The sequence below is a fragment of the Benincasa hispida genome, chromosome 10, assembly GCF_009727055.1.
Source record: "Benincasa hispida cultivar B227 chromosome 10, ASM972705v1, whole genome shotgun sequence".
Taxonomy (NCBI): Eukaryota; Viridiplantae; Streptophyta; class Magnoliopsida; order Cucurbitales; family Cucurbitaceae; genus Benincasa; species Benincasa hispida.
In genome coordinates this window covers 42,180,083-42,205,030 of record NC_052358.1, presented here as the reverse complement: position 1 = coordinate 42,205,030, position 24,948 = coordinate 42,180,083, and the positions used below count along the sequence as shown (strand labels likewise).

Sequence of the window (24,948 nt, the reverse complement as noted above, 5' to 3'; positions counted from 1 at the left end):
AACCACCTTTTGTCTCTTTAGGATAGCCTACAAATATGCATACTTTTGAACGACGTCTAGTTTCTTCAGATTTTTCACCAACACATGTGTTGGGCGTCCCCAAATCTTGAAGTGATGTAAACTACCTTTATGTTCTCTCCATAACTCGTAAGGTGTTTCTGAAACACTTTTTGACAGACCCATTGTAACACCCCAGGCTCAGAATTCGGAATCCGGATTCGGCCCCTGATGGCTCAGCATTCCCCTGCGTCTTGCGACCTAGCTAAGTCATCCTCTGTAACACCCCAGGCCCAGGATTCGGCCCCTAATGGCCCCGACATTCCCCTACGTCCCCTACGACCTGGCTATGTCATCCTCCCTTCCTCCCTTGCACGCTTAACTTTGGAGTTCTTATGATTGAGCTACCTAAAATGAAGGTGCACCTTATTGGTATAGGTAATAATTTTCAATTATTTTAAGCCTTTCTTAACCATACTTTCATGTCCTCAGGATCCCTCTCATTCAGATGTGATACCGGTTCATTCATGTACCCCTCCTGAACTCGGGTCGTTACACCCATGTTCAATACATAAACTACAGTCTCTACTGCGTGACCCCAAAAAGAACTTGGCAACTGAGCATAACTCATTATAGAATGAACCATGTCCAACAGGGTTCTATTTCTCTTTTATGCTACACCATTCTATTGAGGAATGCGAGGTGTTGTGAGTTGTAACTGAATTTCGTGTTCTATCAAATAGTCCTAAAACTTTAAGTCCATATACTCATCACCTTGATCTAATCAAAGTGTTTTAATCATTTTACCTAATTGGTTCTCAATCTCTGCCTTATATCCTTGAACTTTTCAAGTGTTTCGGACTTATGATGCATTAGGTAAATGTAGTCATATCTTGAATAATCATCGATGAAGCAGATGAAATATTCATACCCTCTTTTCGCTTTAACATTCGTTGGACCACAAAGGTCTGAATGTACTAGCTCTAAGGGTTCTTTGGCTCTAAGACCTTTTCCAATAAAATATCTTTTGGTCATCTTACCTTCAAGACAAGATTCACATGGAGGTAAGGAGCTATCTTCTAACTAGTTTAGAAGTCCACTCTTAACCAACCTCTCAATCCTATTGAGGTCTTTGGTTTAAAGAAACATGCAGCGGAAGAAAAATAGGATCATTAAGCATTCTAATTCCTTGCTTTTGACATCAAATTAAGCATGTTCATGGGTATCAAGAGGATTTCATAACATACCTTTGAAGATCCTCTTCAAACTCGAAATTCAGCTGCAATCTTCTTCAATTCTTATTGTGGACTACCACTAGAACTTCCCTACTATTCTTTAAAAGCCTTAAATTGGGTTATGGGACTCAAAACAAGCTTAAACTTAGGGAATTGGAGGAGAGGTTTTCTGGTTTTTCAGCTTGTTGAAGAATAACTTCTTCAACCTTCAAAAAACTCAAGAATTCAACAATTGCATTCGCTTTTCCACTCAATCAAGAGTAGTTTTATTACATGACTCATGCAAAACTGATCACTTCAAGTGATTCCAGGTACTCCTTGAATTTAATGGTGAAATTGTGTGTAAGAAGGTGACTAACCTTCTTGTTTGAAAGTGGGAAAATCCCACATTTCCCTGTTGATTTTGATTTTGATTTTGATTTTCAAAATCAAAACTTTTCCCAATTTTAATTCTGTAATTAAAATTGAAATTTCATTAATTTTACAAAAATTAATTCAATAATCAAAATTTCTAATAATTAATAATTAATTAAATTAATTAATTAATTCTATTAATTTAATATCAATTATTAAATTAATTTTTCACCAAATCCATCCCCAAGAATCCCTATTCATGAAATTAATATTCAAATCATATTTATATATTAATCGATTCTCCAATTACGTTTAATTCTAAAATTAAACGTGTAATTATATACAATATCATTACTAATTCCCTTAGTTCGAATTTGAACATTTCAAATAAACTTATCGTGATATTCTAAGGCTAACTCGTTTGTGAGCTAGCAAGGGGACCTAATGGACCTACAAATCATAAGCTCCAACGATTCGAGATTGATTGGCTAAACTCTTTACACTAAATTAATCCCCATTCATTAACTACCGGGTCACTCCACTAAAGCCTAGTAGTTGCACTCCCCTCACTGTAGATATATTGTGTTCACTTGATATAACCATAATTAGTAAGTTAACCCTTCACAGGTTTTTCGTAATTACGACTGGGCCAAAAGGTTGTTTTACTCCCAAGATTACCTCTTGTTCCTTAAGTCCCACTGATCCTTTAATGAACAATTGGTTTGTGATCTGATCACCAAATCGAGTCCTTCTCGGGCCAATGAGAGGGTGGGGCCCCTTGTTCAAGACCCAGAATCAGCAATTAAGGGAACAACCTCTCTACTATCTTAAAAGCTGGTAGGAGTGAATTCCGTCTTACACCCTATGTCCCCAGCTATCTACCCGATCTTAACCCTGAAATGGGAGGCTTATTGCGTCGATGTTGTTGAGCCAACCCTCACCCATGCAAATCTAAAGATAATCTCGAATAAACAGGAGTTCATAGTTAGCTCAGGATTAAGGTCAAGTTACCTAGGTCATCCTTGCAGTCTTAAATAGTAAACAACGTTATAAAGTAAAAGTGACTTATTTCTTGGTTTGATCTTATGCAAACTCATTGCACAGAATGCCCCCACTCCTCATGTCACCACATGAACGAATCAGGATCACTTCGTTTGTAGCAGTTTACAACTCCTTGTAACAACTACAGAGTGGGCTGCATCCGATAGTGTTATCAGAATAAGACACCCAACCTTATTCTTATACTACAGATCACTTTGACTATTTACTTAAACCTGATCCACTCTTATGTCTCCACATAAAGTTCACGTACTCATATAATAGTCATGAATCTTTTAGTTTATTGGATTTATTTCTAAAAAGAAATAAGCAATTCATATATTCAATAATAAATTTATCGATTTACAGAATGAGTTTATTGTTTATAAACCACAAGTTTTAGGACATAAAACGCAACAAACTCCCACTTGGACTAAAACTCTAATGGTAGCATGCATATGAATACATTGAGTTTTTTAGTTTTATAGCGAAAAACAATAAACTAGGGAATCATATACCTATGGTTTGCCTTTAGGTATCATATACCCATCCTTAGGTATCACTCTTTAGGTATCACATACCTATCCTTAGGTATCACATACCCATGGGTTTTTCTCCCACTTGCCCTAGGTTATACAACCCGTAGTCCTAGTCTCACTAGGTGATCCTCAAACGCTTTAACGGAGAGGAAGCGAAGAGGATTGCTATAAATATATTAGTATACACCGGACTTCGATTCAAAACAATATAGGGAATGCATATTATTTCCACAACTTCTTATTTCTCGATATTGTTGAAGGAACTCTTTTACAAGAGTACCTATGAGTAGAAGTGGATCTTTCCAATTCATTGTGACAGAATTTCCATATATACATTCAAACATATAGAAATGCATTGATAACACTAAATTATTGGCATGCTTAAAGGATCAATAAATAAATAAAAGAGACTGAGAGAACATACCATTTGAAGACATTTCTTCACAAAACTCACTCTCTCCGTGAACGAACTTCTCTTGATCTTGCTAGTCTAGCAAGTAATCGCCTAGCAACACCTCGGTCATTTACACGAATAGATTCGCACAACAACAGGCAATGGGGATGACACCACCACTCAGAGCCCTCAATATTCTCGGAATGAAAATCCAAATAGTGGGCTTTGATGGAATTGGTAGAAGGGAAGAGAAAAGGTTATCGTGTACTAAGATAAAGCAAGTGGGAGAACAGTGAGCGCTATCGTATAGTCGGGTCCTTAATCGTTTAGTGCGGGGTACACGATCGTGTAGTAAAAGCTAAGCAATCGTCTATACGATCTTTTAGTTATGCTCAGGCGCTAAGCAATCGTCTATGAAAAGGTAAGCGATCATTTAGGAAAAGGCGCGCAGGTGTGCAATCGTTTAATGAACGGTAAGTGCTATCGTATAGGTTCTCAAACACTAAGTGATAGAAGGCTTATCATACCATGAGAAATTATGTGTTTCTCTTTTGCAAAATGAAAACCATTTTCATTTTATTCTTCAGTTACTAGAACTGAATTCAACTTCCCATTAATGCACAAATTCAGAGAAAATCTCGGCTAATTATCTCATAACCATCCAATTAATAAATTAATAAATATAATCTTATTATATTCATAACCTATAGTTTGATATCATATATCAACTATAGTGTTTTCTCCTCTACTTCATATAAATCATATTTATATCCAATTTCCTCCAAAATAATGTATCTCATACATTTAGTCAGTCATATCATATATAATTAACGAGTTCAATTATATCCCTCTTGTCAATTTGAACATTTCAAACTGACCCAAAAACTGATTCTTAACTTGTATCCAATCAACCAAAGGGACCTTATAGACTTATGGCTCGAAGCTCTAATGGTACGTGAATAGCTGACTAAACTCTTTAGCCACGAGATCCACCATCCATTAACTCCCAGGCATTCCACTAAAGACCGACAGCTAAACTCTTCTTACCACAGATATATTTCTGTGTCTATCGGATATAACCAATCATGAGTACGATAATCCTTCACAGATGCTCGTAAGTACAGCTGGGTCAATTTACCGTTTTGCCCCTGTAGTTACATCTCACTCCTTAAGTACCACTGATCCTTCTAATGAATAATATAACATAGTCTAACTATGTGTGAACACTTCTCAGGCCATAAGAAGGTGTGTGGCGCCACATCATTCAAGCCCTAGAATCAGCCCTTAAGGGAGCTATCTATCTACTTACCCCTGCTTCGGGGAAGGAGTGAATTCCATCTTGTGTAGCTGAGTTCCCAGCTCCCAAATCAAACGAATCCCCAAAGTGGTAGGTTTGAGTCGGCAGCTTGGCCACTCGCACCCATGCAAATCAAAGGACCGCCCTCAATGGTAGGAGTTCCCAACTCACTCAGGATTGAGGTCATGTTACCTATGGTCATCCTAGTAAAGTGAAATCTCTATCATGAACAGTGTTATATAACGAAATGTTAACACTTTGTGGTCAGGTCTTATACAAACTCTTTGTATAGGACGCCCCCGCTTGCATGTCCCCTACACGAATTATCAGGATCAGACCATCTATGACAAGTCACAACACTTGCGATCACTCCACAAAACGGGCCGCATCCGTAGCGTTACCAAGATAAGATTTCACTCCTATATCAATATACTACAGACCATTTTGGTTATCACTTAAGACATGATCCACTTGTATGTCACCACATAAATGCTTAAGTTACATAAAGACAACTAAGGATTTTAGTTCATTGGTTTGTGGTAAAGCAAATAAAACATCCAAATGAGCAAAATCAAGAAGTGAAGTAAATATTATATATTATACACCACAAGCATTCGTACAAACTATTTACGAACTACAAGACATGAGACTTTAGGGCATCAACCCCAATAATTGTCACCAAGGCCGGATGACTTGAGTTTCCACTAAGCCCAAATTATGGCTAGGTTGTTATACATTCCTCCCACTACATCGAGGTACCCTCAACTCTTTGAGTAAGATGCATCTAACCTATCGAAATAATTTTTGTTACAGTGTCAGCTTTAATCAATAACTCTTTATTGATATACACTTTGCTTTTTATAGAAACTAAATAATACATGGTGATCTCATATACTTTTCTAGAAAAAAAAAATTAGCATTTGTCAACATAAACACTTGATTTTCTATTTCTTGAAAAGTATACTACTTTTGGTTTGCCTACAGATAGGCATTCCATTTGAACGGTATTTCAATACTTAAGGTTCAACACTAACACGTGTGTCGATCTATTTCAGATTTCTGAACTATGTTAACATCTTTTACATATCATAGAAAGCTTTTATAAGCTCTCCAAATCTCATATGGAGTTTCTGAAACACCTTAAAATAGAATGACGTTCAAAATGATTAAGGCAACTAGATGTAGAGAATTGTCACTAGATTTCATGTTCTATCAAAATAGTCCTAGAAATCTCTGATTCTCTGTACTCTCTACTTCGATCTAATCAAAGTGTTTTGCTTATTTTATCTAACAAGTTTTATACACCTTGAACCTTTCAAGTGTTCTAAACTTACAACTTAGGTAAATACAACTGTACTTTAGATTAATTATTTAAATATTCATACCCTTCCTTATGCTTTAACATTCACCAGACCATAAAGATCTGAATGTATAAATTTTTAAGGGTTCTTTGGTTCTTTTGATCATTTTATCTTGAAGATAAGACACACATAGAGTTAAAATATTTGTCTTCTAACTTATTTAGATGACCACTTTTAACCTTCTTAATCTCATTAAGACATGATGTGACAATAACCTTAATTACCAAAGTTAAGTACCAAAATACATCTTTTGCCTTATTATTTTTTAGCTGTTAAATATCTAAATATTTGAAATGGTCTTGAACTTTGGTTGGTTTTTACAGAAGTTGCTTTATAGTAGAATAAATATAAAATGTAACTTTTGCTAATGAACATTTCATTTATAACAAAAGATTATATACAATATATCCTTTACAAAAGATAAGACAACTTTTATTACATTAATAAAAATAACCAAGGGGAGATTTTGGAGTTTGCAAGCAATCCTTAAGAACTAGTTTCCTCGTTTTGCTTTCTCTGCTTTTTTTCTCTGCAAGGTATTGTGGGCAGCTTCTCTTCCAGTGCTCGTCCTTGCTGCATTAGAAATATTTTCCTTTGTCTACAACTTTCGCCTTGCCTTTGCAGCCAATAGAAGTTTTCTTTTTCCCTTTCCTCTTGTTCTTCTTCAAAGGAATACTCTTATTCTTAGAAGAAGAAGCAACATCAGGCTTTTTAGAGGACGATCCTTTTAACTTAGCAGCAACAATATTTACCTTCGCTTCTTGTCTTTTTATTCTCAAAATAGACCGAAAAGCCTGTAGCTCACTGAGAAGTGTAGTCAGGTTGTATTTTATCTTGTTTATTAACGCATTAGTGAGAAATTGCAAGAAGCACTTCGAAAAAGACTTTAGAATAAAACCAACTTGACTCCTCTCATCTATGACATTTCGTTTACCTCTGTCACATTAAAATGGACCATCATGTCTAGGATATGTTCTCTAAAAGAGGCCCCTTCTTTCATTGGGCAATTGTAAACATATTTGATAGCATTATGCCTCAAGGAGAAGGACGATTGTTCAAACATCCCACGTAGAGATTCCATAATCTCCTTGGCAGTATATATGCTTTCGTGTTTCTTAGCCAGAACATCAGATACGTTGGCAAGAATGTAGACACGGGCTTTCTCATCCGCCTTCGTCCATTTGTCGTATGCTTCCCGAACAGTTCGGTTTGCATTTGAGCTAGGGATGGGAGGACATTCCTCTGTCAAAACAAACATCAAATCGTCTATCACCAGTATTGTATTCAAATTTGATTTCCATGTAGCATAATTATCCCCAGTTAATTTATCCGAAGCCAACAATTGTACTAATGAACTAGTCATTTTGAAAAATAAATAATTTCTTTATTAGTGAATTTCTTTTAAACCCAACCATGTTTTAGTAAAATAATAATGTACCCAAAATTTCATTATTTTTGCAACGATACTATAATGAGTCAGAATAAGTGCTATCGAGGGGCAGCTAAATACTTCTTCAGTAATGGAAGACATTTTTGAATAAGTACTATTTCTAGAATAACTCATATTATGATAGTCATTTAGCTATCGTTTTTTGTCAGAACTTACTAACACTTTAGTAATTTTGTTAGTGTAATCCTCCATTTTCAAACCTCAGATGTCGGCCCCAACGATGCTACCGAATTGGAAAGTCAAGGTTGAAAAATGACCTAAGAAATCCTATCCATTTTTAGAGTTTGAGTTGTTCCGAATCCTATGTTATAACCCTCTGAGGGGATAGCCATCGTTAAACGACTAGCAAGGACCACCTAAAGCTAATCAACAGGAGCAACATAGGAATCTCACGGTCCAAACAAACGGAAGAGACCGTAGGATATGTTGACACATATCCTTCACCCACTTACTATGAACTACTTCTCCCATTCAACTTGATCTTGACCTATACAAACACTTTCCAAATGGAGCAATTGAGGTATAATTGACACGAAGCATTGTATGGACCTCACGCTAAACTTTCTAGGGACGTGAGAGTTGAAATCAATATATCGTTTATTTGATTTTACATTGAACAACTTCCCTCCATTCACCTTGATCTTAATCTCATGCAAACACTTTTCGAATGGAGCAGTCGAGGTATAATCGACATGAAGTGTTGCACGGATCTCATGGTGTGAACACCTTAGGATGTGAGATTTAAAATCAAAACATCACTTTTGATTTTACTGTGAACAACTTCCCCTATTCACCTAGATCTTGATTCATGCAAACACTTTCTGAATGGAGGTCACTCTAAGGGTGACACGAAGTGAAACATGAATCTTGCTTGTGAACTATTAGGGACGTGAGAGCTAAAAACAACATATCATATATTTTATTAATCTCCTACTGAAGCATTATTAAATTCCCATTAAAGCGTACTAATAACATATCATATATGCTATTAAACTCCCACTGAAGTGTCCTAATATTTGTTTTGATATATCTTTACTTAGGAATGTTCCAGCTAATTAAACAACCTAAGTCTTGGTGTTTATCCAAGTGTAACATTTATATTTGGATTTAACCTACGATGTCTAGATGATAAACCAGTTTTAAAACCTCACACCGCTCATATAGCTCATAAAATTGGTTAACAACACTCAATTATTTGGCCATAATCCCTAGGTAGGAGGTGTTGTGTAGACTGCCAACTTAAATACCTCTAGTCTTAGACGAGATTATATACCGGTTGAATTTGCAATCCAAGTTTTATAAGATAACAAACTATTTTAACTATTAAAACAAGCGGTTAACCTACGTAAGTATGCAGCTTATCTTTGTTATGGATTTTAATGTCTAACCTAATTTTATAACAACTTATAAAACTTTAGATATGGTTTTTGCATCCATAACAAACATCAGATATCTCATGATTTAATATAACACTTATATTAAAACATCTGAAACACTAAACATGCATACTATATATTATAACAACTTATAATATACTTTCAATGCATGTAACATGCTTCCTATGGTGGGATTTTAAATCTATATGGCATACTATATGCACATACAAGATTTGTTTAATTATAACATACATCACATGCATAAATAATTAAACACAAACTGATATAGTTTAGTTTTGGCATTCTCAAGCAAACAAAGGTTTAATTATTACAATAATAACCAAAACTGGATTCAAAACACTTCTGGACCGCTCGAATTGCCCTAAACCAGTCCTGAACCTCTCAAACCGGACCTTCAATGCTCAAAATTAGGCTGAACCAGGCAAAAAACCATCGAGTATGCCATCGAGCATCGAGTATGCCATCGAGTACCATCATGCATCAAGTATTTACCAAAATACCATCGAGTACCATCAAGTATGGCATCGTGCATCGAGTATTTACCAAAATATCGTCGAGTAAATGCCATCGAGTACCATCGAGTATGGCATCGTGCATCGAGTATGGCATTGAGTATGGTATCGTGCATCGAGTATGCACCAAAATACCATCAAGTAAATGTCATCGAGTATGACATCATGCAGGGAGTATGAGACAGTGGTTGAAAAAATAGTTTATGCAATCTTCCTTAATTTTGACAGGATCATTAAGCATTAAGCATAATTAAGCATTCTAATTCCTTAATTGTGACATCAAATTAAGCATGTGCATGGGGTATCGAGAGGGTTTCATAACATACCTTTGAATATCCTCTTCAAACTCGAAATTCAGCTGCAATCTTCTCAAATTCTTGTTGTGGACCACCACTAAACTTCCTTACTATTCTTTAGGAGTCTTAGATTAAGTTGTGAGACTCAAAACAAGCTTGAATTTAGGGAATTGGATGAGAGGTTTTCTGGCTTTTCAACTTGTTGAAGAACAACTTCTTCAACCTTCAAAAAACTCAGCAATTCAGCAATTGCATCCACTTTTCCACTCAATCAAGAGTGGTTTTATTGCATGACTCTCATGCAAAACTGATCACTTCAAGTGATTCCAACTACTCCTTGAATTTGATTACAGTTGTGATAGAGATGATTATCGTGTTAGGGTTATACATGGTCATCCCTAACACAATAAGTCATAAAATATGTAAGTTTGTTATGTTTTCCCCAATTTTGTTAAAAAAAAAATTATCGTGATAGGGATGGTCATCGCATTAGAGATACGATACACTTGGTCATCCCTAACTAAGGATGTTCAAATAACCCCAACAACCTGGACTACCCAACCCAAATCGTAAGGGTTGAGTTGGGTTGAATTTTTTATGATTTTTTCGGGTTGGGTTGGGTTCGGGTTCAGGTTCGGGTTACAATTTTTAAAATTCGGGTTGACCCAAACCGACCCAAATTATAATGCATATAAAAATATAATTAAAAAAAGAGAAAAGAATAAAAAATAACGGTCTATTTGGTAGAGAATCTGAAAACATAAATTTGAAAACAAGAGATTCAATGAAAACAGAGTTGTATTTCATGTTTTCATATATGTATTTGGTAGCAAATTCAGAACAAGATTCTGATTTATTTATTTTTTAAATGTGATTGATATTATATTTATAAATCATAAAACTTTTTGAAATTACCTACTAAATATTAGATTGACAATAAACTATTATAAATTTATTTATGAACATGTTTTATGTTAATTTTTTTGTATAATTCTTATTTTGTCATATTATATAATTTATAATACATTACATAATACATATTTTACTTTCCAAAAAATGAATTGATTTTATAATATGCCATATTTTAGTTCTAAGTATTTTTTTTTTATCTTTATTTAATATAATTATGCACTTTAAAATTCAAAATTCAAAATTCAAAATATGGATTCAATGAAACATAAAAATGTTTTTTTTTTTTTTTTTTTCAGAATTTACACTATTTGGATCACATAATGTAAAGACAATTTTCAGGAACAGAATCACATATTTCTTGAACTCAGTGAATTTAAAAACATAAAATAGAACTAAATTCTCTACTAAACAAGCCCTAAATAACCCAACAACCCAATCCAACCCAACCCAAATTTTATGGGTTGGGTTAGATTGGAGATTCTATTCAGGTCATTCGAGTGGCCAATCCGACCAATCCAAATTTATCGGTTGGCTAAAAAAATCTCTCAACCTAACCTAACTCATGTACACCCATGTTATAAAATGTGGTAGTAGGGTCCTTTGTTAAAAAAAATAATAAAATAAAATAAAAAAAAAATACTTTCATTTTGTTCAAGAGCTTCAATAGATAAAATCATTAAGGACTTTGTGCTTAATAATTTACCCGGAAGGCAGCTATCAATGTCTCATAGTCATAGCACTTCTCGTTTCTCTTTCATTCTCAGAAGCTGTGCTCATCATTATGCAATTGCCCAAGCAAAGCAAGCCCACGCTCAAATCCTCATCCATGGCTTCCTTCCACATTTAACTCTTCTAACAGATCTTCTATTAGTGTATTGCAAATGTGGGTTTCTTCACGACGCCCGCAAGGTGTTTGATAAAATGACTCACAGAAACATGCACTCCTGGAATATCTTGATTGCTTCTTATGTTCACACTTCTTGGTACTTTGATGCAATAAATGTGTTTAATCAGTTTAGGGGCCTTGGTTTTCTCCCTGACCATTATACTTTGCCTCAGATGTTGAAGGCTAGTGTTGGTACTGGGGATGTTTATTTGGGGAAGAGACTTCATTGTTGGACAATAAGGCTTGGGTTTGAAGGATATGTTGTTGTAGACAGTACGGTTTTAGACTTTTACGCTAAATATGGGCTTGTGGGTGATGCTAAGAAGGTGTTTGATAATATGATTTATAAAGATACAATTTCTTGGAACGCAATGATTTCTGGGTATGGGAGGGCTGGGCTTTATGGAGATGCGTTGGATTGTTTCAAGCGCATGCTCTTTGAAGGAGTGAAGATGGATTTTATGACAATTCCTAGCGTTTTGAATGCTTGTGGAGGGGAAGGAGATTTGAGAAAAGGAAAAGAGATTCATTGCTTAGTTTTGAAGAGTATGGTATTTGCTGCTGATGTTGCAATTGGGAACTCATTGATTAATATGTATTCAAAGTGTGGAAGCCTGTTTGATTCTGAAAAGGTCTTTGGGAATATGAGCAGCTTGAATACTGTTACATGGACCACAATGATATCTTGTTATGGGGCTCATGGGAAAGGAGAGAAATCCTTGGTCCTGTTTAACAAAATGAAGGATTGTGGAATCCAACCCAATTCTGTAACACTGACAGCCGTTTTGGCTAGCTGCAGTCATGCAGGTTACATCAATGAAGGTTGGAGAATTTTCCAGTCCATTGTTTCAGATTTTAAGGTTGAACTGACGGTAGAACATTATGCTTGTGTTGTTGATCTTCTGAGTCGCTTTGGCTTTCTGCAGGAAGCGTTTCTGTTGATAAGAAATATGAAGCCTACCGCTTCTGCAAGCATTTGGGGTGCTCTGCTTTCTGGTTGTATGATCCACAGGAACCTTGAGATTGGAGAAATTGCAGCCAACCAGCTTTTCAAGTTGGAACCTACAAATCCAAGCAATTTTATAGCCTTGATTAGTATATATGAATCCCTTGGTATATCTCGTGGTGTTTGGCTGACTAGAGAGAAAATGCGAGACCTTGGTTTGACAAAAATCCCTGGTTACAGCTGCATAACCATTGATGGAGTTGTACATAAATTCTACGGAGGGGACAATTCTCACCCTTTGGATTTGAGAATATTTGAAACATTAAATGCAGTAAGACAAGCGGTTGTAAATGGCGAAATAACTTAAAATTCAAGGACACAGTTGAATAGATCCTATTCAAGTAGCAACCAGTCAAAACTCGAGTTGTTCAATCGGCCAACAGTTGGTCACAGCAACAACCACATTGTCTCGAGAGCATAAGTGCTTCTGTTGTATGTGCACATGATCTTTAAGATTTATTGGTTGATTCAATAATAGAGGCCACTAAGTTATATCTCCATATAACCTGCTGAGATTAGCATTATAAGCTGCGTTCACTTGAACCTAAGAACACATTTCAATCTTGTTGCAGCCGAGGTATTATTCAAACTTCTCAACCAAAGTCGATTAATATCACTTAAGGCTCGATCAGCATTCGTGACTATATACTGAAGATCAAAACAGTAAAGGGTATGAAAACCCAAAATTAAACCCAACTGTCAATTTCTTGTTTCACTTTTTATGGCTGTTTGATGACCATTTGGTTTTTGAACATTGCCTTGTTTTTTCAAAATTTCTTAATCATATATGAAAGGGTTATCAAATGGGATCTAAACAATTGGTTGGTTTTGCAGGAAGAAGAAGAAGGAAAAAAAAACACAAACACACCCAATTAGTTGAAGAGCCATCCATGCCAAATATGATTATTCCATTATTCAGAGTGCGAGAAATTTTTTTGGCTAGGGGCAAAAGGGACTTGGATTTTCTTAATTGGAAATTTGCTTCAACCCCAAGGTATTTCTTCAACTTCTTCAAGGAGATAAACTTGCTTTTATACGATTCTGTTGCCAAAAACATATAGTCGCATCTTTTTGCGTATTGTTATGGATTATCTCTCTCACCTTTTTTTGAATTGCAAAATGAAAAATAAAGCTGATTGGTTTGTCTTAGTTGTAGATTGTTGAAGGGGTGTTCGGTTTTAGTGCACTCCTATTTTTGTTCATAGATATTTATCATTACTTGGTTCGTTCATCAAAGAGCTATTTCACAGAAATTTAGTTCCAGAAGACCATTCTTTTGGAAGCTTCTAGTAGAATTTTCTGCTTCAAAGGTATTCTTCATCTGTTTAATCCATTTGATTTTTATTCGTTATATTATTTTATGTGTTTCTATTGCCTTCATGAGTTTATTTTGTTAGGGTTTGACTAATTTCAACCATCTTGTAATTTTATTTTTTTCATCAGAACAAATGGAGGACTGTATTTACTAATTCTTAAGGTGTTATTATTTTACACTGACTTTAGTGTTTTGGGTTGCAAATTTGATGTTTTCGTAACGAGTCTTCTTAGATCATATATGTTTTGTTACTTTGGCATGTGCGTGGGTTCACTTCAAGTATACTTCATTTGGAAAACCATTTATAAACTTTCAAAGCCATTTGTAAATTTTGGAAAAATAATCAGTTAATTTCTAGTTGTGATGGAATGTTATGCTAGTTTTAAGTTGAGAATGTACATGAATAAAGAATTTCTGTTACAACACTAGAATACTATGATTTGTGGTTTAAACTGGAACTTTTGCTGCTTCTTTCCACTAAATGAATGTCCTAACTTGAGAGATGAGTTGAAAATGAAGATCAAGCAACAAGAATAATTCAATTTGGATTCTTGGTTAGGGACTGATCAACCTTATAATTTAGTCGTTTCTTTTGGTTCAAAATTTGCTAACATCAAGAACTCTGGGTTGCTTCTTTAACTAATCCTATGTTTCTTTTCTTTCTTTTGGGTGAGAATTGAACTAAAACACTTATTTCATTTGATTAAATGATTAGATGTTGAAATTAGGAACGTGTTCCATTTCATTGAAACTTAGTAGCATGAGTTCAAACAGTTTGGTTGATCTTTATTGTTTCTTGGACTGTTTCCATTCATTTTCTTCATTTAAAGTGTTGAGGTTTTCTGTACTCATTTTCCTAGTTTTCATAAAGAGAATTGTTATAATTCATGAACTTTATTACTAAATGGTGGAGTTTAAATGATTTTAGGATGATTAAGAAGATTGTATAACCCTCCATGTTACACAAAGATGGTTACGCCAGATCACTGTAATCCTTTGGTTTTATGCAAGGCATTTGAGAAGGCATGTTCTGGACTTACTCGTCATTAGTTTAACATTGAATGCCATCATCTTCATGGAGTTCTGTTTAAACGTAGTAGTTTTCAAATGTTATTGGATGTTGGCGTTTGATGTTTACTGTTTTACAAGGAACTTCATATTGAAAACCTATCGCCCTTGGATTTCTTAATGTATCTACCTTGATTGATGAGTTGTTGCAGCATGTTTAATAAGGTTTTTTGTTTCCTGCTCCATGTTGCTTGTTTTCTGTTTTTTATTTCTTGCTTTTAAGAAACGGACATAAGAATATATGAATTTCTTATAAAAAAACAAAAATAAAAACTTGTTTGATAATTATTTGTTAGGTTCGATTATTTATTTATTTCCTTTCTTATAGTTTAAATGAAATTTAATTATATAATACAAAAATACATAACATGCATTATAACATATGAAGGAAAATTATAAAAAATATACATTATTTAATACAATTAAGTCCCGATGTAAATTTAAAAACAATAATAAAATTATTTCTCTTCTAGATGTTGCCCAAGTTCGATCTAGAATATTATCTCTTACTCGAGTCATTTGTCTTAAATAGGTCGACTCATATTCAACTCAATTATATTGTTCTATAAACGCCATAGTTGAGAATATTAAATTGAAGTTAAATTCATATTTTAAAAAACAAAAGTTATATAGGACAAAATTCTAACATGACATAGAAATTACCAAACAATAATTTTAGAAAAAATATACAAATTTTGGAGGAAAAAAGATTGATTATCAAACAAGTCTATTTTTTAGAAATTGAGAAATAGAAAACAGAAAAACAGAACCGTTGTCTAGATGTTGTAATGTCTCGTATTCCAAGTTTATATTATTTTAAGATATTCTAGTGTATGTTTATTGTGTAGGGCTGTTTACTAAGAGACATGACAAATATGGCATTTGGAATTGTTTTATTTGGAGGGTTGGATTCATCACCGATTGCTGCTATTGCCTGCTGCCATTTGGTTGATTCTGGAGCAGCTCCTTAGAACGATTATAAACGTCATAAAATAATAATAACAATAAAAATAAATAAAAGCTTATCGTAGCTTCTATTTATGTTCATATGAAAAGTCAATTTTCAACCATGTAATTATGGGTCGTATCAATTTGAATTCTAAACTTTCAATTTTATCAACTATTTAAAGTAATAAAAGTTATAAAAATGTCCGTATAAGAAGTCAATTTTCAACCATCTAATTGTGAGGTCGTATCAATTTGAATCCTAAATTTTCAATTTTATCAAATTAGACCCCTTAATTTAAATAAATGTCGTAATTATTACTCTCAATTCCAATTCCACTAACTCCTAATTTTAACAAAATATAATGTGAAAGTCTTCATAACCTCAATAATTTCTTGTTTTGCAATAAAAAGAAGAAGAAGAAAGACTAAATCTACCTTGAATAAACCTTCCAATATTTATAATTCATTCAATGCATTGGAGAAACATTTTTTTTAGCAGTATTTCAAGTGAAAACTTATCAGATGGCTAAAAATGTAACACTTTTTAAAGTTTAGAATTATTGTAACACTTATTTAACTTTGAGTTGCAATGTGATAAAATTGAAAGTATAAGATTGAAATTGATACTACTTAACAAGTTTATAGGTCAAAAATGTTTTTTTTCCAATTGTTTAAAATGGTAAATAAATGCTATTATTGACAAAACTACTTCCTATTCTTGCTATAGCATTAAAAAGCGCTATAAAAATCTCGGATATTGTCATGATTTTTCATAAAACGTGAAGAAAGACCTAGAGTAGTGTTCTCTTAAGCTATCGTAGAGCCTTTTTCAATGAGTGAAAGTATCAATCATGAAGAGACATTGATGCACATTTCAAGCAGCATAAGTCTTGATTATGATTTTGCAGTTTGTAAATCTGATTATAACAGATTCTATTTCATCTGAAGAAGTTAGACATTTGCTACAAAGCCAAGAAATGGAACTGGAATGATTCAATTGCTCTGCAGAAGTTATATATGTCAACATGAATTGGACATAATTTTAGACCTCATTTTCAGTACCATAGTTTGAAGGGAATGGTAAGTTGGCAGAAACAATGAGTTTATGGTCATTAAACTCTAGGAGAGTACTAGTTTAGATGTCAGGCTATAACTAGTGAAATTCATGTATTGTAATTTGTAAACTTTCAATTGTTGATTGATCTTTCTTTCTTCTTGTGCTTTGTTATTTCAAACATCTCTTCTAATGTAGTAGAGTATCCAATGTTTTTTTAATGTTCTAAACCAAATGAATCAGAAAATGAATCACATAAAGGAACAAAATGTAGAGAAGATGATAAAATAGAATTACCTTTTGCTATTTCATAACATTTCACCCCCACTGTGTTTGTTCTTTAAAAATATCATGATTAGTACAAGGAAAAAAGATACAGATACATCTCATGGCCATAATCTGGCCTCTCCTAAGGAATGGATGAAAAATGAAGGGCAAGAAAGAAAGAATAAAAGAAAGAACTTAAGCTAAAACAGTTTTATTCGTGTAAGTCGATATATGCACTTCCTTTTTCTTTAAAGAATGTGAGAAATAACATGACCCGAGTAGAGGATATGCAACACTCGAGACCCGAGATTATTGATCTTGACCGATATTACCGTTCTATGTCGCCAAAGTATTGAGTACGACATTGGCAAATACATATCTCTCCATACTCGGCATATATTTCTCTTCAATGTTAGCAAATTTGTGTTAGACCATTCTGCATAAGTTTAAGAGGAGACAAAGTAATTCAGCACAGTAGGATGAACCTTCACAACCAAAAGTGAAGGTTCTTCTGAGTTCATTTTGGAGGTTGAGAGGCAAATACTTACTTAGAATGTGTATTGATCATTTGGATGAACTATCATATTCAGTAAGCAGATAAGAGAGCAAAATTTCATTCCACACATCAGGCACTCCGGGTAGGCACCAATGACTGCAGTCCGGGACGGATGGGTTGTCGCTCCAATTACCAACATGTGCATCACTTCGAAAAGCAGACATGGATGTTATGTGCAAAACGTTAATGGGAGCTTTCATATTCTTTGCCACCTCTAATATGGTGTCCGAAAATATGCTTCTAACCCTTTCTCCGGGATTGGTCACAGGTTGACGGGTAACACTGCAATATTTGAAGGTGTGGTCCCTGATGCATGACCAAAGCATTTCAACAACCGATTAAAGAGTACAATCTTACAGCACCTATGTCAAGAGTATTGCAAAAAAAAATGCTCTATCACTCCTTTAGGAGCGTGTATTTTGAACATTTGTTTCTTTCATTAAATAAATAGAAGGACTTGTTTCTGGTTGAAAAAGAAATAATGCCTTATCACAAGAAATTATCAAAGTTCAGCCATCAGCTTACAAAACAGAATTTTCACATCGGTAAAAACTTTTGTTGGGATGTCTGATTGGAATGCTATTAGAGTATTTGTAAGGGTACATGAGCAATTAGAAATTTAGATAGAGAAGTTGTTATGGTAGTTTGTTATACATAGAAGTAGTGGAGAAGCAGAAAGATAGGCAATATTCTGGTGAGATATTTAGAGTTTGAGAAGAGAGCTCGAAAGGGAGAATCTAAATACCTCGAACACTTGGTTTATCTTGTAGTTTAGTTACATTTGATCTTTCTAAATTTAGGTTCTATCAGAGTCCAAAACCTTCTTGGAAAAAAACCTAGTACATCCTAATTTGGAATGCTTATTTGGAAAAATTGTGTTTCTATAGGTTTCTACTTTGGCTACTTATTTCCGTGAAAAAAATTGAGAGGAAGTCATATCAGCCCGCCAACAGCTAATAGCAAAATACTGTGGGTTAAACATTGTATACTCTCCTAAGATTTATGTTTCGCACTTTTTCCGACTTTACCCTTTGTCATTGACTAAATTCTCCATTAAATCCTCCAAGGATATCCTTTATAATTCTTGCACAATGCTTCAACATTACATATTCTCTCTGTGAACTCCTTTGCTATTTCTTCCCATACAAAATTAACCTACAAATGTATTCAATTTCGATATCTAATCCCATTAACAATCTGTAGCTAGATAGTTATTTTATGTCTCTGAATTACTAACATGAATGTTAATTTGACTAGACTAACAACAACACAGCAAAAATGCATCAAAGCTATAAGTTTCAATCATGTTTACTTCACGAAAAGCTATAAGTTTGGCAGGAACATTATAAGCAGAAAAAAAATCAATGCATCAAGAAAAGTTTTAGGATGCTAAATAGTTCCCAACCTGAAAACACAAACATCAATCAAATATATAGTGGAAAACTCATTTAAAAAGCATTAAATGTGAATAATACACGCATCAAGAAAAATTCATTCCAAAACAAAGGAATTTGAAAAAATGACATTTAATCAACAGAAAGCACATACTTCCAATGTGACGGCTCGAAAGTACGAAAGAAAACATGGGTTCTGTTTGTGTTGATATTTTCCTCAATCCAAGATGCCCATGTTTGAAGTGCTACTCCAAAAGCTGTGGGAATTGTCATTCCAAGCTTTAGCGAATTTCGAACCTGAAAATAGCAACCACTGTCCAACAAATCTTTATAAGCCTTCTAAAGATGGTAAGATTATTAATGTGAGACAAACCAAAAGGTAATGGAAATTTTACAGTTTTGACTCTCTTTATAACAATAAACCTTGTTTTGGATTTACTGTTAGCCAGTTACTATCATTACATCCGTAAAACAGCAAAAAGGAGAACCGCGTCCCCACTCCAATATGAAGCAAAAGTTGCAGAGGGTAAACTGAATATCATGAATTTGGGTGATTGTAGAAGAATAAAAAGAACAAAAGGTTTCTAGAGTACGTGACAATCATGGGACTCTCAATATGTCCATTTGGGAAAATAAATAGAGAACTTTACGGTTAGTTTCAGGAAACTAAATCTTCTTCACACTCATGCGCTTGCTTTCTTCATCATTTTCCTCCCATGCAAATGAAAACAAGATCACTAAAATGTGAATAGAAGCTTAGCTCAATCACAAACTAGTAACTTCAATCTGGAATGTATGTTATACACACACCTCATATGCATTATTAAACCTGTGTATCCTAAGATAGGCTCTAGTTTAACCGTCAATATTTAACCCATGTCACAGGAAGGAACATTGTCTTGCAGACCTAAAATATCAAATAGTCAAGCCAACTGCTGAACAAATCTTCCTCAGTTGAAACTTAGCCATCAAACCTTACTAGTAAACTCTCTCACATGTGCATGAGGACTCAACCCATAAGTGAAGCAAAAATTTCAAGGTTTATTTGCTTTATATGCTAGCAAAGAAAAACTCATCCTTGCTTTAGTAGAAAACCCCATTATTGCTTCTTTCAAGAAAATTATAGTTATTTTCCACCCTTCAAACTGCACATATATAAATCAGATAAAATAGTTGATACTAATTTCACATAGTGATACTAAAATCTTTCAAATGAGAACAGTAATATGCATGTTTATGGGAGATAGAATAAACAAAGTGAATAGATTTAAAAAGTAACAGCTTCATAATGTACGAGACATGTGATATCAGATTACGTTTGTCTATGATATAAACAGATTGGAATTGGCACATCTAGGTAACCAAGTTTCAAACAAATATCACGATATGAAAAGGGAACTTACATTTCAAACAACTTCCCAGGGACCCACCAGTGTCCAGTGTTGAATACTAGAACATCTGAATCAATCCACTGGCTGCTAATACTATCCAGCTTATCCAGTTTAAGGGCAGACTTTACTCTCTTAGGTGAATGTCTTGGCATCTGGCCTTCTTGCACAAGGAAAACCGAGCGATAGAACTCAACAGTGAAGTTGAAGGAACTAAATCGAACACCTAAGTATTTAATCCGCTTTGTGATCTTATTCCCATTCATCTCATAAACAGTCCTTTTATCCTCAACCCCACTCATAAGTAAGCATATCAGGGATTCCCACTGTGTCCTGCTCATCGAATCTCCAACAAAAACGATTCTTTTACTCCGCAGCATTTCCAACACATTCTGCACATTAAGTTTCGGTATTTCGCAATTCATCGGTTTCCACCTCCACTTCAGATAGTTCTGATCTACCCTACCATTACCCAAGCAATCAAATCCCTTCTCAGCAAAAGGGCATTCTGTAGCATTGTAAAGTGGATAACTATCATCCAAAATCCAGCTTCCTTCATATACGTTGCAGCTTCCAGTCGAGGTTTCATTCAAATAACTTGATTTCGAAACACCATTATTATGAGAAGACAGAGGAAAACTAGGCAGTACATGAATATAACCAGCAGTAATCACTACAAGAGATGAAACCAGAAATCCAATGACCACAAACACATGATACCAACGGGAGATCCAGCCCACCCGACTCACCCTCGGGCTTCCAGAACTTAAAGCCCTCCTATTAAATGAAATACTTTTATTGAACGATGTGCTTTTACTCAAATTACTAATCGTCTCAATCATCATTTCACCTAATGTTTACAAGGGCATCAGAAAGCTAGCAAACAGACAACAAAAAGTTAAAGAGTCAACAAATCTTTTCAAGGAAAGCTTCAAAACTAGCTCGATCAAATCCTAAAATCACCGATCCCTTGCCACTCTGTAATGATTTTTCTCAGAAACCAATTTGTTGGATTATGCATTGAAGGCAATGGGGCAAAATGGCAAATGGGGTTGCTTCATAAGTCGAAAAAAATGGAACCCACATGCAGAAATGAACGGATTGCTCCTTTCTTTGAATTGAATCGAAAGATAAAGCAAATCCAAAAGCGAGTGAGTATGTTGGAAGTTGCAGAGGCAGAGAGAAATTACCTTTGGATTTCGTTGAAGGATCTTAGCAACGAGGATGGAAATGGAAAGATTTGTAACTTCCGGAATGGAAAATGTCGGTAAGGTGTTTTATTATTGAAATGGAAGAAAGATTGAAAGGTGGTTGAGACTAGAAAGAAGCAAAACACCGTCCGCGACAGGGAAACAGCAGCAACAAATAAAGAAAATAAAATAAAAAGGAAATAAACAAAAAGGGAAAGAAATAAAAATGAAAATAGAGAACAGAAAATTTCCCTTTATTTGGTAATAAGTGGATCCTTTAACCTTCAATCATTTGCCCAATAAGCAAGATTTGATGGCTCTAATCATTTTTTCTTGTGAGTTTTTAAGTTTAAAGTTGTAGTTTATTTATTTGTATGCACGTTGGGATGAAAAAGATTTAGGTACATTTCCATTATGATGTATTTTAATATATGTTATATTATATTTTTTTAGCTCTAGTCATTCGAACAATAAAATAGAAACATAAAAGTATGTTTAGAAATGATTTTAGTAAAAATGATTTGCTTATAAATGATTTATTAGTTTTTTTAAAAGAAAAAAAGAAATGATTTTTTACAATGAAAAATAATTTTAAATGATTGAAGGCATGTATGAACATGATTTGTTATACATGTGTTTAACATGAATGATTTGAATATAATTATTTTCTAAAAGAATTAATTCGTCGTAACACTTGTAAAAGAGATTTTGATTTTATTAAAAAAGTATTTTTTTTTATGATTTATGTTTTCTTTCAAAAGTATTTTTACATTATCAAAATAATAAAAGGGTCATTCCAATGAAAAAGAAAATTGAACGTGGTAAATAGAAGTTACAGCGAGGACAAAACTAAGAGGAAAATAAAATTTTAAGAAAGAAAAATTAGAATGCAAAATTTCAAAGAGGGAAGATTTGTTAGAGGTACGGATGGTGAAAAATTTTAGAGTGAAATAAAAGATAAAAAGTAAAAAGAGAAATCTTAATCAAGGAAACAGAAGTTTAAAGAGATGAACCTTAAAAGAGAAAATAGGGAGGGAAAAAAATTTTGAATTGTAACAAAAAAATTAAAAAGAAAAAGATAGTGTTGTGAACTTGAGGAGTACAATGAGAACACAGATACTAATAAAATATAATACTATAGTAAATATAATATTAAAATAAATTAAACATAATATATAAATAAACAAAATAAAATAAAATAAATTAGCAAAATATAAAATAAGAAAATTTCCTAAATTCTCTATTTTTTCTAATTTTCATGGAATTTGCCCAATGTGTGTCTTTTAAAACCCATCAAATGTCACTATTTATAGGCAATTTGGCAAATAGGAGGTGGATTACATTGATACTAATAATGTGTAATATTGAAACATATGGACAACATTTTGAGAAATGGAGACACGACACATGACCAATAGACACTAAGATGACCATTATATACATGAAATATGTCTTGTTAAAACCTTACTAGGAAAAAAATCCAATGGAAAAAAATCCTAATGAAGGGAAAAGAGTACATATTTTATATAATTTATATTCCTAAAAAGTATATTTACTCCCATCATGGAGACATCACTTAAGATCTCTAAGTAGCCACATTTCAATGTTGTACACCAGTTTTTCAAAGATTGTGGTAGGTAATGCCTTTGTAAATAAGTCTGTCAAGTTATTTTTCAAACAAATTTGTTGTACAGTGATATCGTCATTTTCTTTAAGATCATGAGTGTAGAAAAGTTTTGGTAAAATATGTTTTGTTCTATCTTCTTTAATATATCCTCCTTTGATTTGGGATATGCATGTTGTGTTGTCTTCGTATAATATTGTTTGAAGATTTTTATAGTAGTCAAACCATATGTTTCACAAATGTGTTGAGTCATTGATCTTAGCTATACACATTTTCGACTAGTCTCATAAATTGCAAGAATTTTAGTATGATTTGAGGAAGTAGCCGTTAGGGTCTGTTTCACTTATAGCCATGATACAACAATTCCTCTATATGTGAATAGACAACCTATTTACGATCTAGCTTTGTGTGGATCAAATAAATATCCAGAATCTGCATAACTAACTAGGTCAAAATGTGATTTATTTGAATAAAATAAAACCATATCAATCGTTCCTCGGAGATAACGGAGTATATGTTTAATCTCATTCCGATGTTTTTTTTTTTTGTTAGAGAAGAATTATATCTTGCTAATAAATTTACTGGAAATGCAATATTTGATCTTGTATTATTAGCAAGATACATAAGTGCACCAATTGCACTAAGATGTGGTACTTCAGGACCAAAAAGTTCTTCATTAACGTCTCTAGGTCAAAATATATCTTTCTTCACATCTAGTGGATGAACTTCCATTGGAATGTTCAATGGATGTGCTTTGTCCATATAGAACCATTTCAAAATTTTTCCTATATAAGTTGAATGATGAACAAATGTCATTTAAGCCAAAGAAAAACTTTGTTTTTCAGAGATCTTTCATCTTAAATTCTTTCTTAAGATATTCTATTGTCTTTGGAAGCTCTTCAGGAGTTCTAGTTATATTTAAATCATCAACATATATAGTTAAAATAGCAAATCTTTACTGTGATTTCTTTATAAAACACATGGATATATTGGATTGTTTTAGTATCCTTCTTTCAACAAATATCTACTCAGGTGATTGTACTACATTCGTTCCTATTGTTTCAATTCACATATGATCTTTGTAACTTTATTGTAATACAATTTTTGGAAATTTGATTTATATGTTTTAAGTACCTTAAATCTTTATGGGATTCTCATATAAATACCATTATCAAGAGATCCATATAAATATGTTGTGACTACATCCATAAGATGCATGTCCAAATTTTCATATACAGTCAGGCCAATTAAATATTTTAATGTAATTGCATCCACCACCGAAGAATACGTCTCCTCATAATCAATACCAAGTCTTTATGAGAAACCTTGTGCAACTAGTCTTGCTTGATATCTTGTGACCACATTATTTTCATTTATTTTTCTCATAGATATCCATTTATTTCCTACAAGTTTGACACTTTCTGGTCTTTAGACTATTGGTCCAAAAACTTGACGTTTTGAAAGTGAGTT

General features: G+C 33.7%; 2 protein-coding genes across 3 annotated transcripts; one reads left to right on the top strand and one right to left on the bottom strand.

The window, feature by feature from the left end:
- The first annotated feature begins 11,441 nt into the window (after positions 1–11,441).
- LOC120088250 (pentatricopeptide repeat-containing protein At3g26782, mitochondrial-like) lies at positions 11,442–13,531 on the top strand. The gene is made up of 3 exons (XM_039045404.1): positions 11,442–13,106; positions 13,247–13,344; positions 13,509–13,531. Exon 1 carries the CDS (start codon positions 11,503–11,505, stop codon positions 12,979–12,981), a length of 1,479 nt encoding a protein of 492 aa, XP_038901332.1. The 5' UTR covers positions 11,442–11,502; the 3' UTR covers positions 12,982–13,106; positions 13,247–13,344; positions 13,509–13,531.
- A 3,799-nt stretch (positions 13,532–17,330) lies between these two features.
- Positions 17,331–22,032, bottom strand: LOC120088251 (protein trichome berefringence-like 7). Of its 2 annotated transcripts, XM_039045406.1 has the most exons (4): positions 20,680–22,032; positions 19,431–19,589; positions 17,875–18,188; positions 17,331–17,762 (listed from the first exon to the last, which is right to left on the bottom strand). In XM_039045406.1, the coding sequence occupies exons 1-3, from the start codon at positions 21,507–21,509 to the stop codon at positions 17,891–17,893; spliced, it is 1,287 nt and encodes a 428-aa protein (XP_038901334.1). In that variant the 5' UTR covers positions 21,510–22,032; the 3' UTR covers positions 17,331–17,762; positions 17,875–17,890. The 2 variants fall into 2 exon arrangements, with proteins under 2 accessions (XP_038901334.1, XP_038901333.1); XM_039045405.1 differs by having other exon boundaries at positions 17,331–18,188.
- Positions 22,033–24,948: the final 2,916 nt, after the last annotated feature.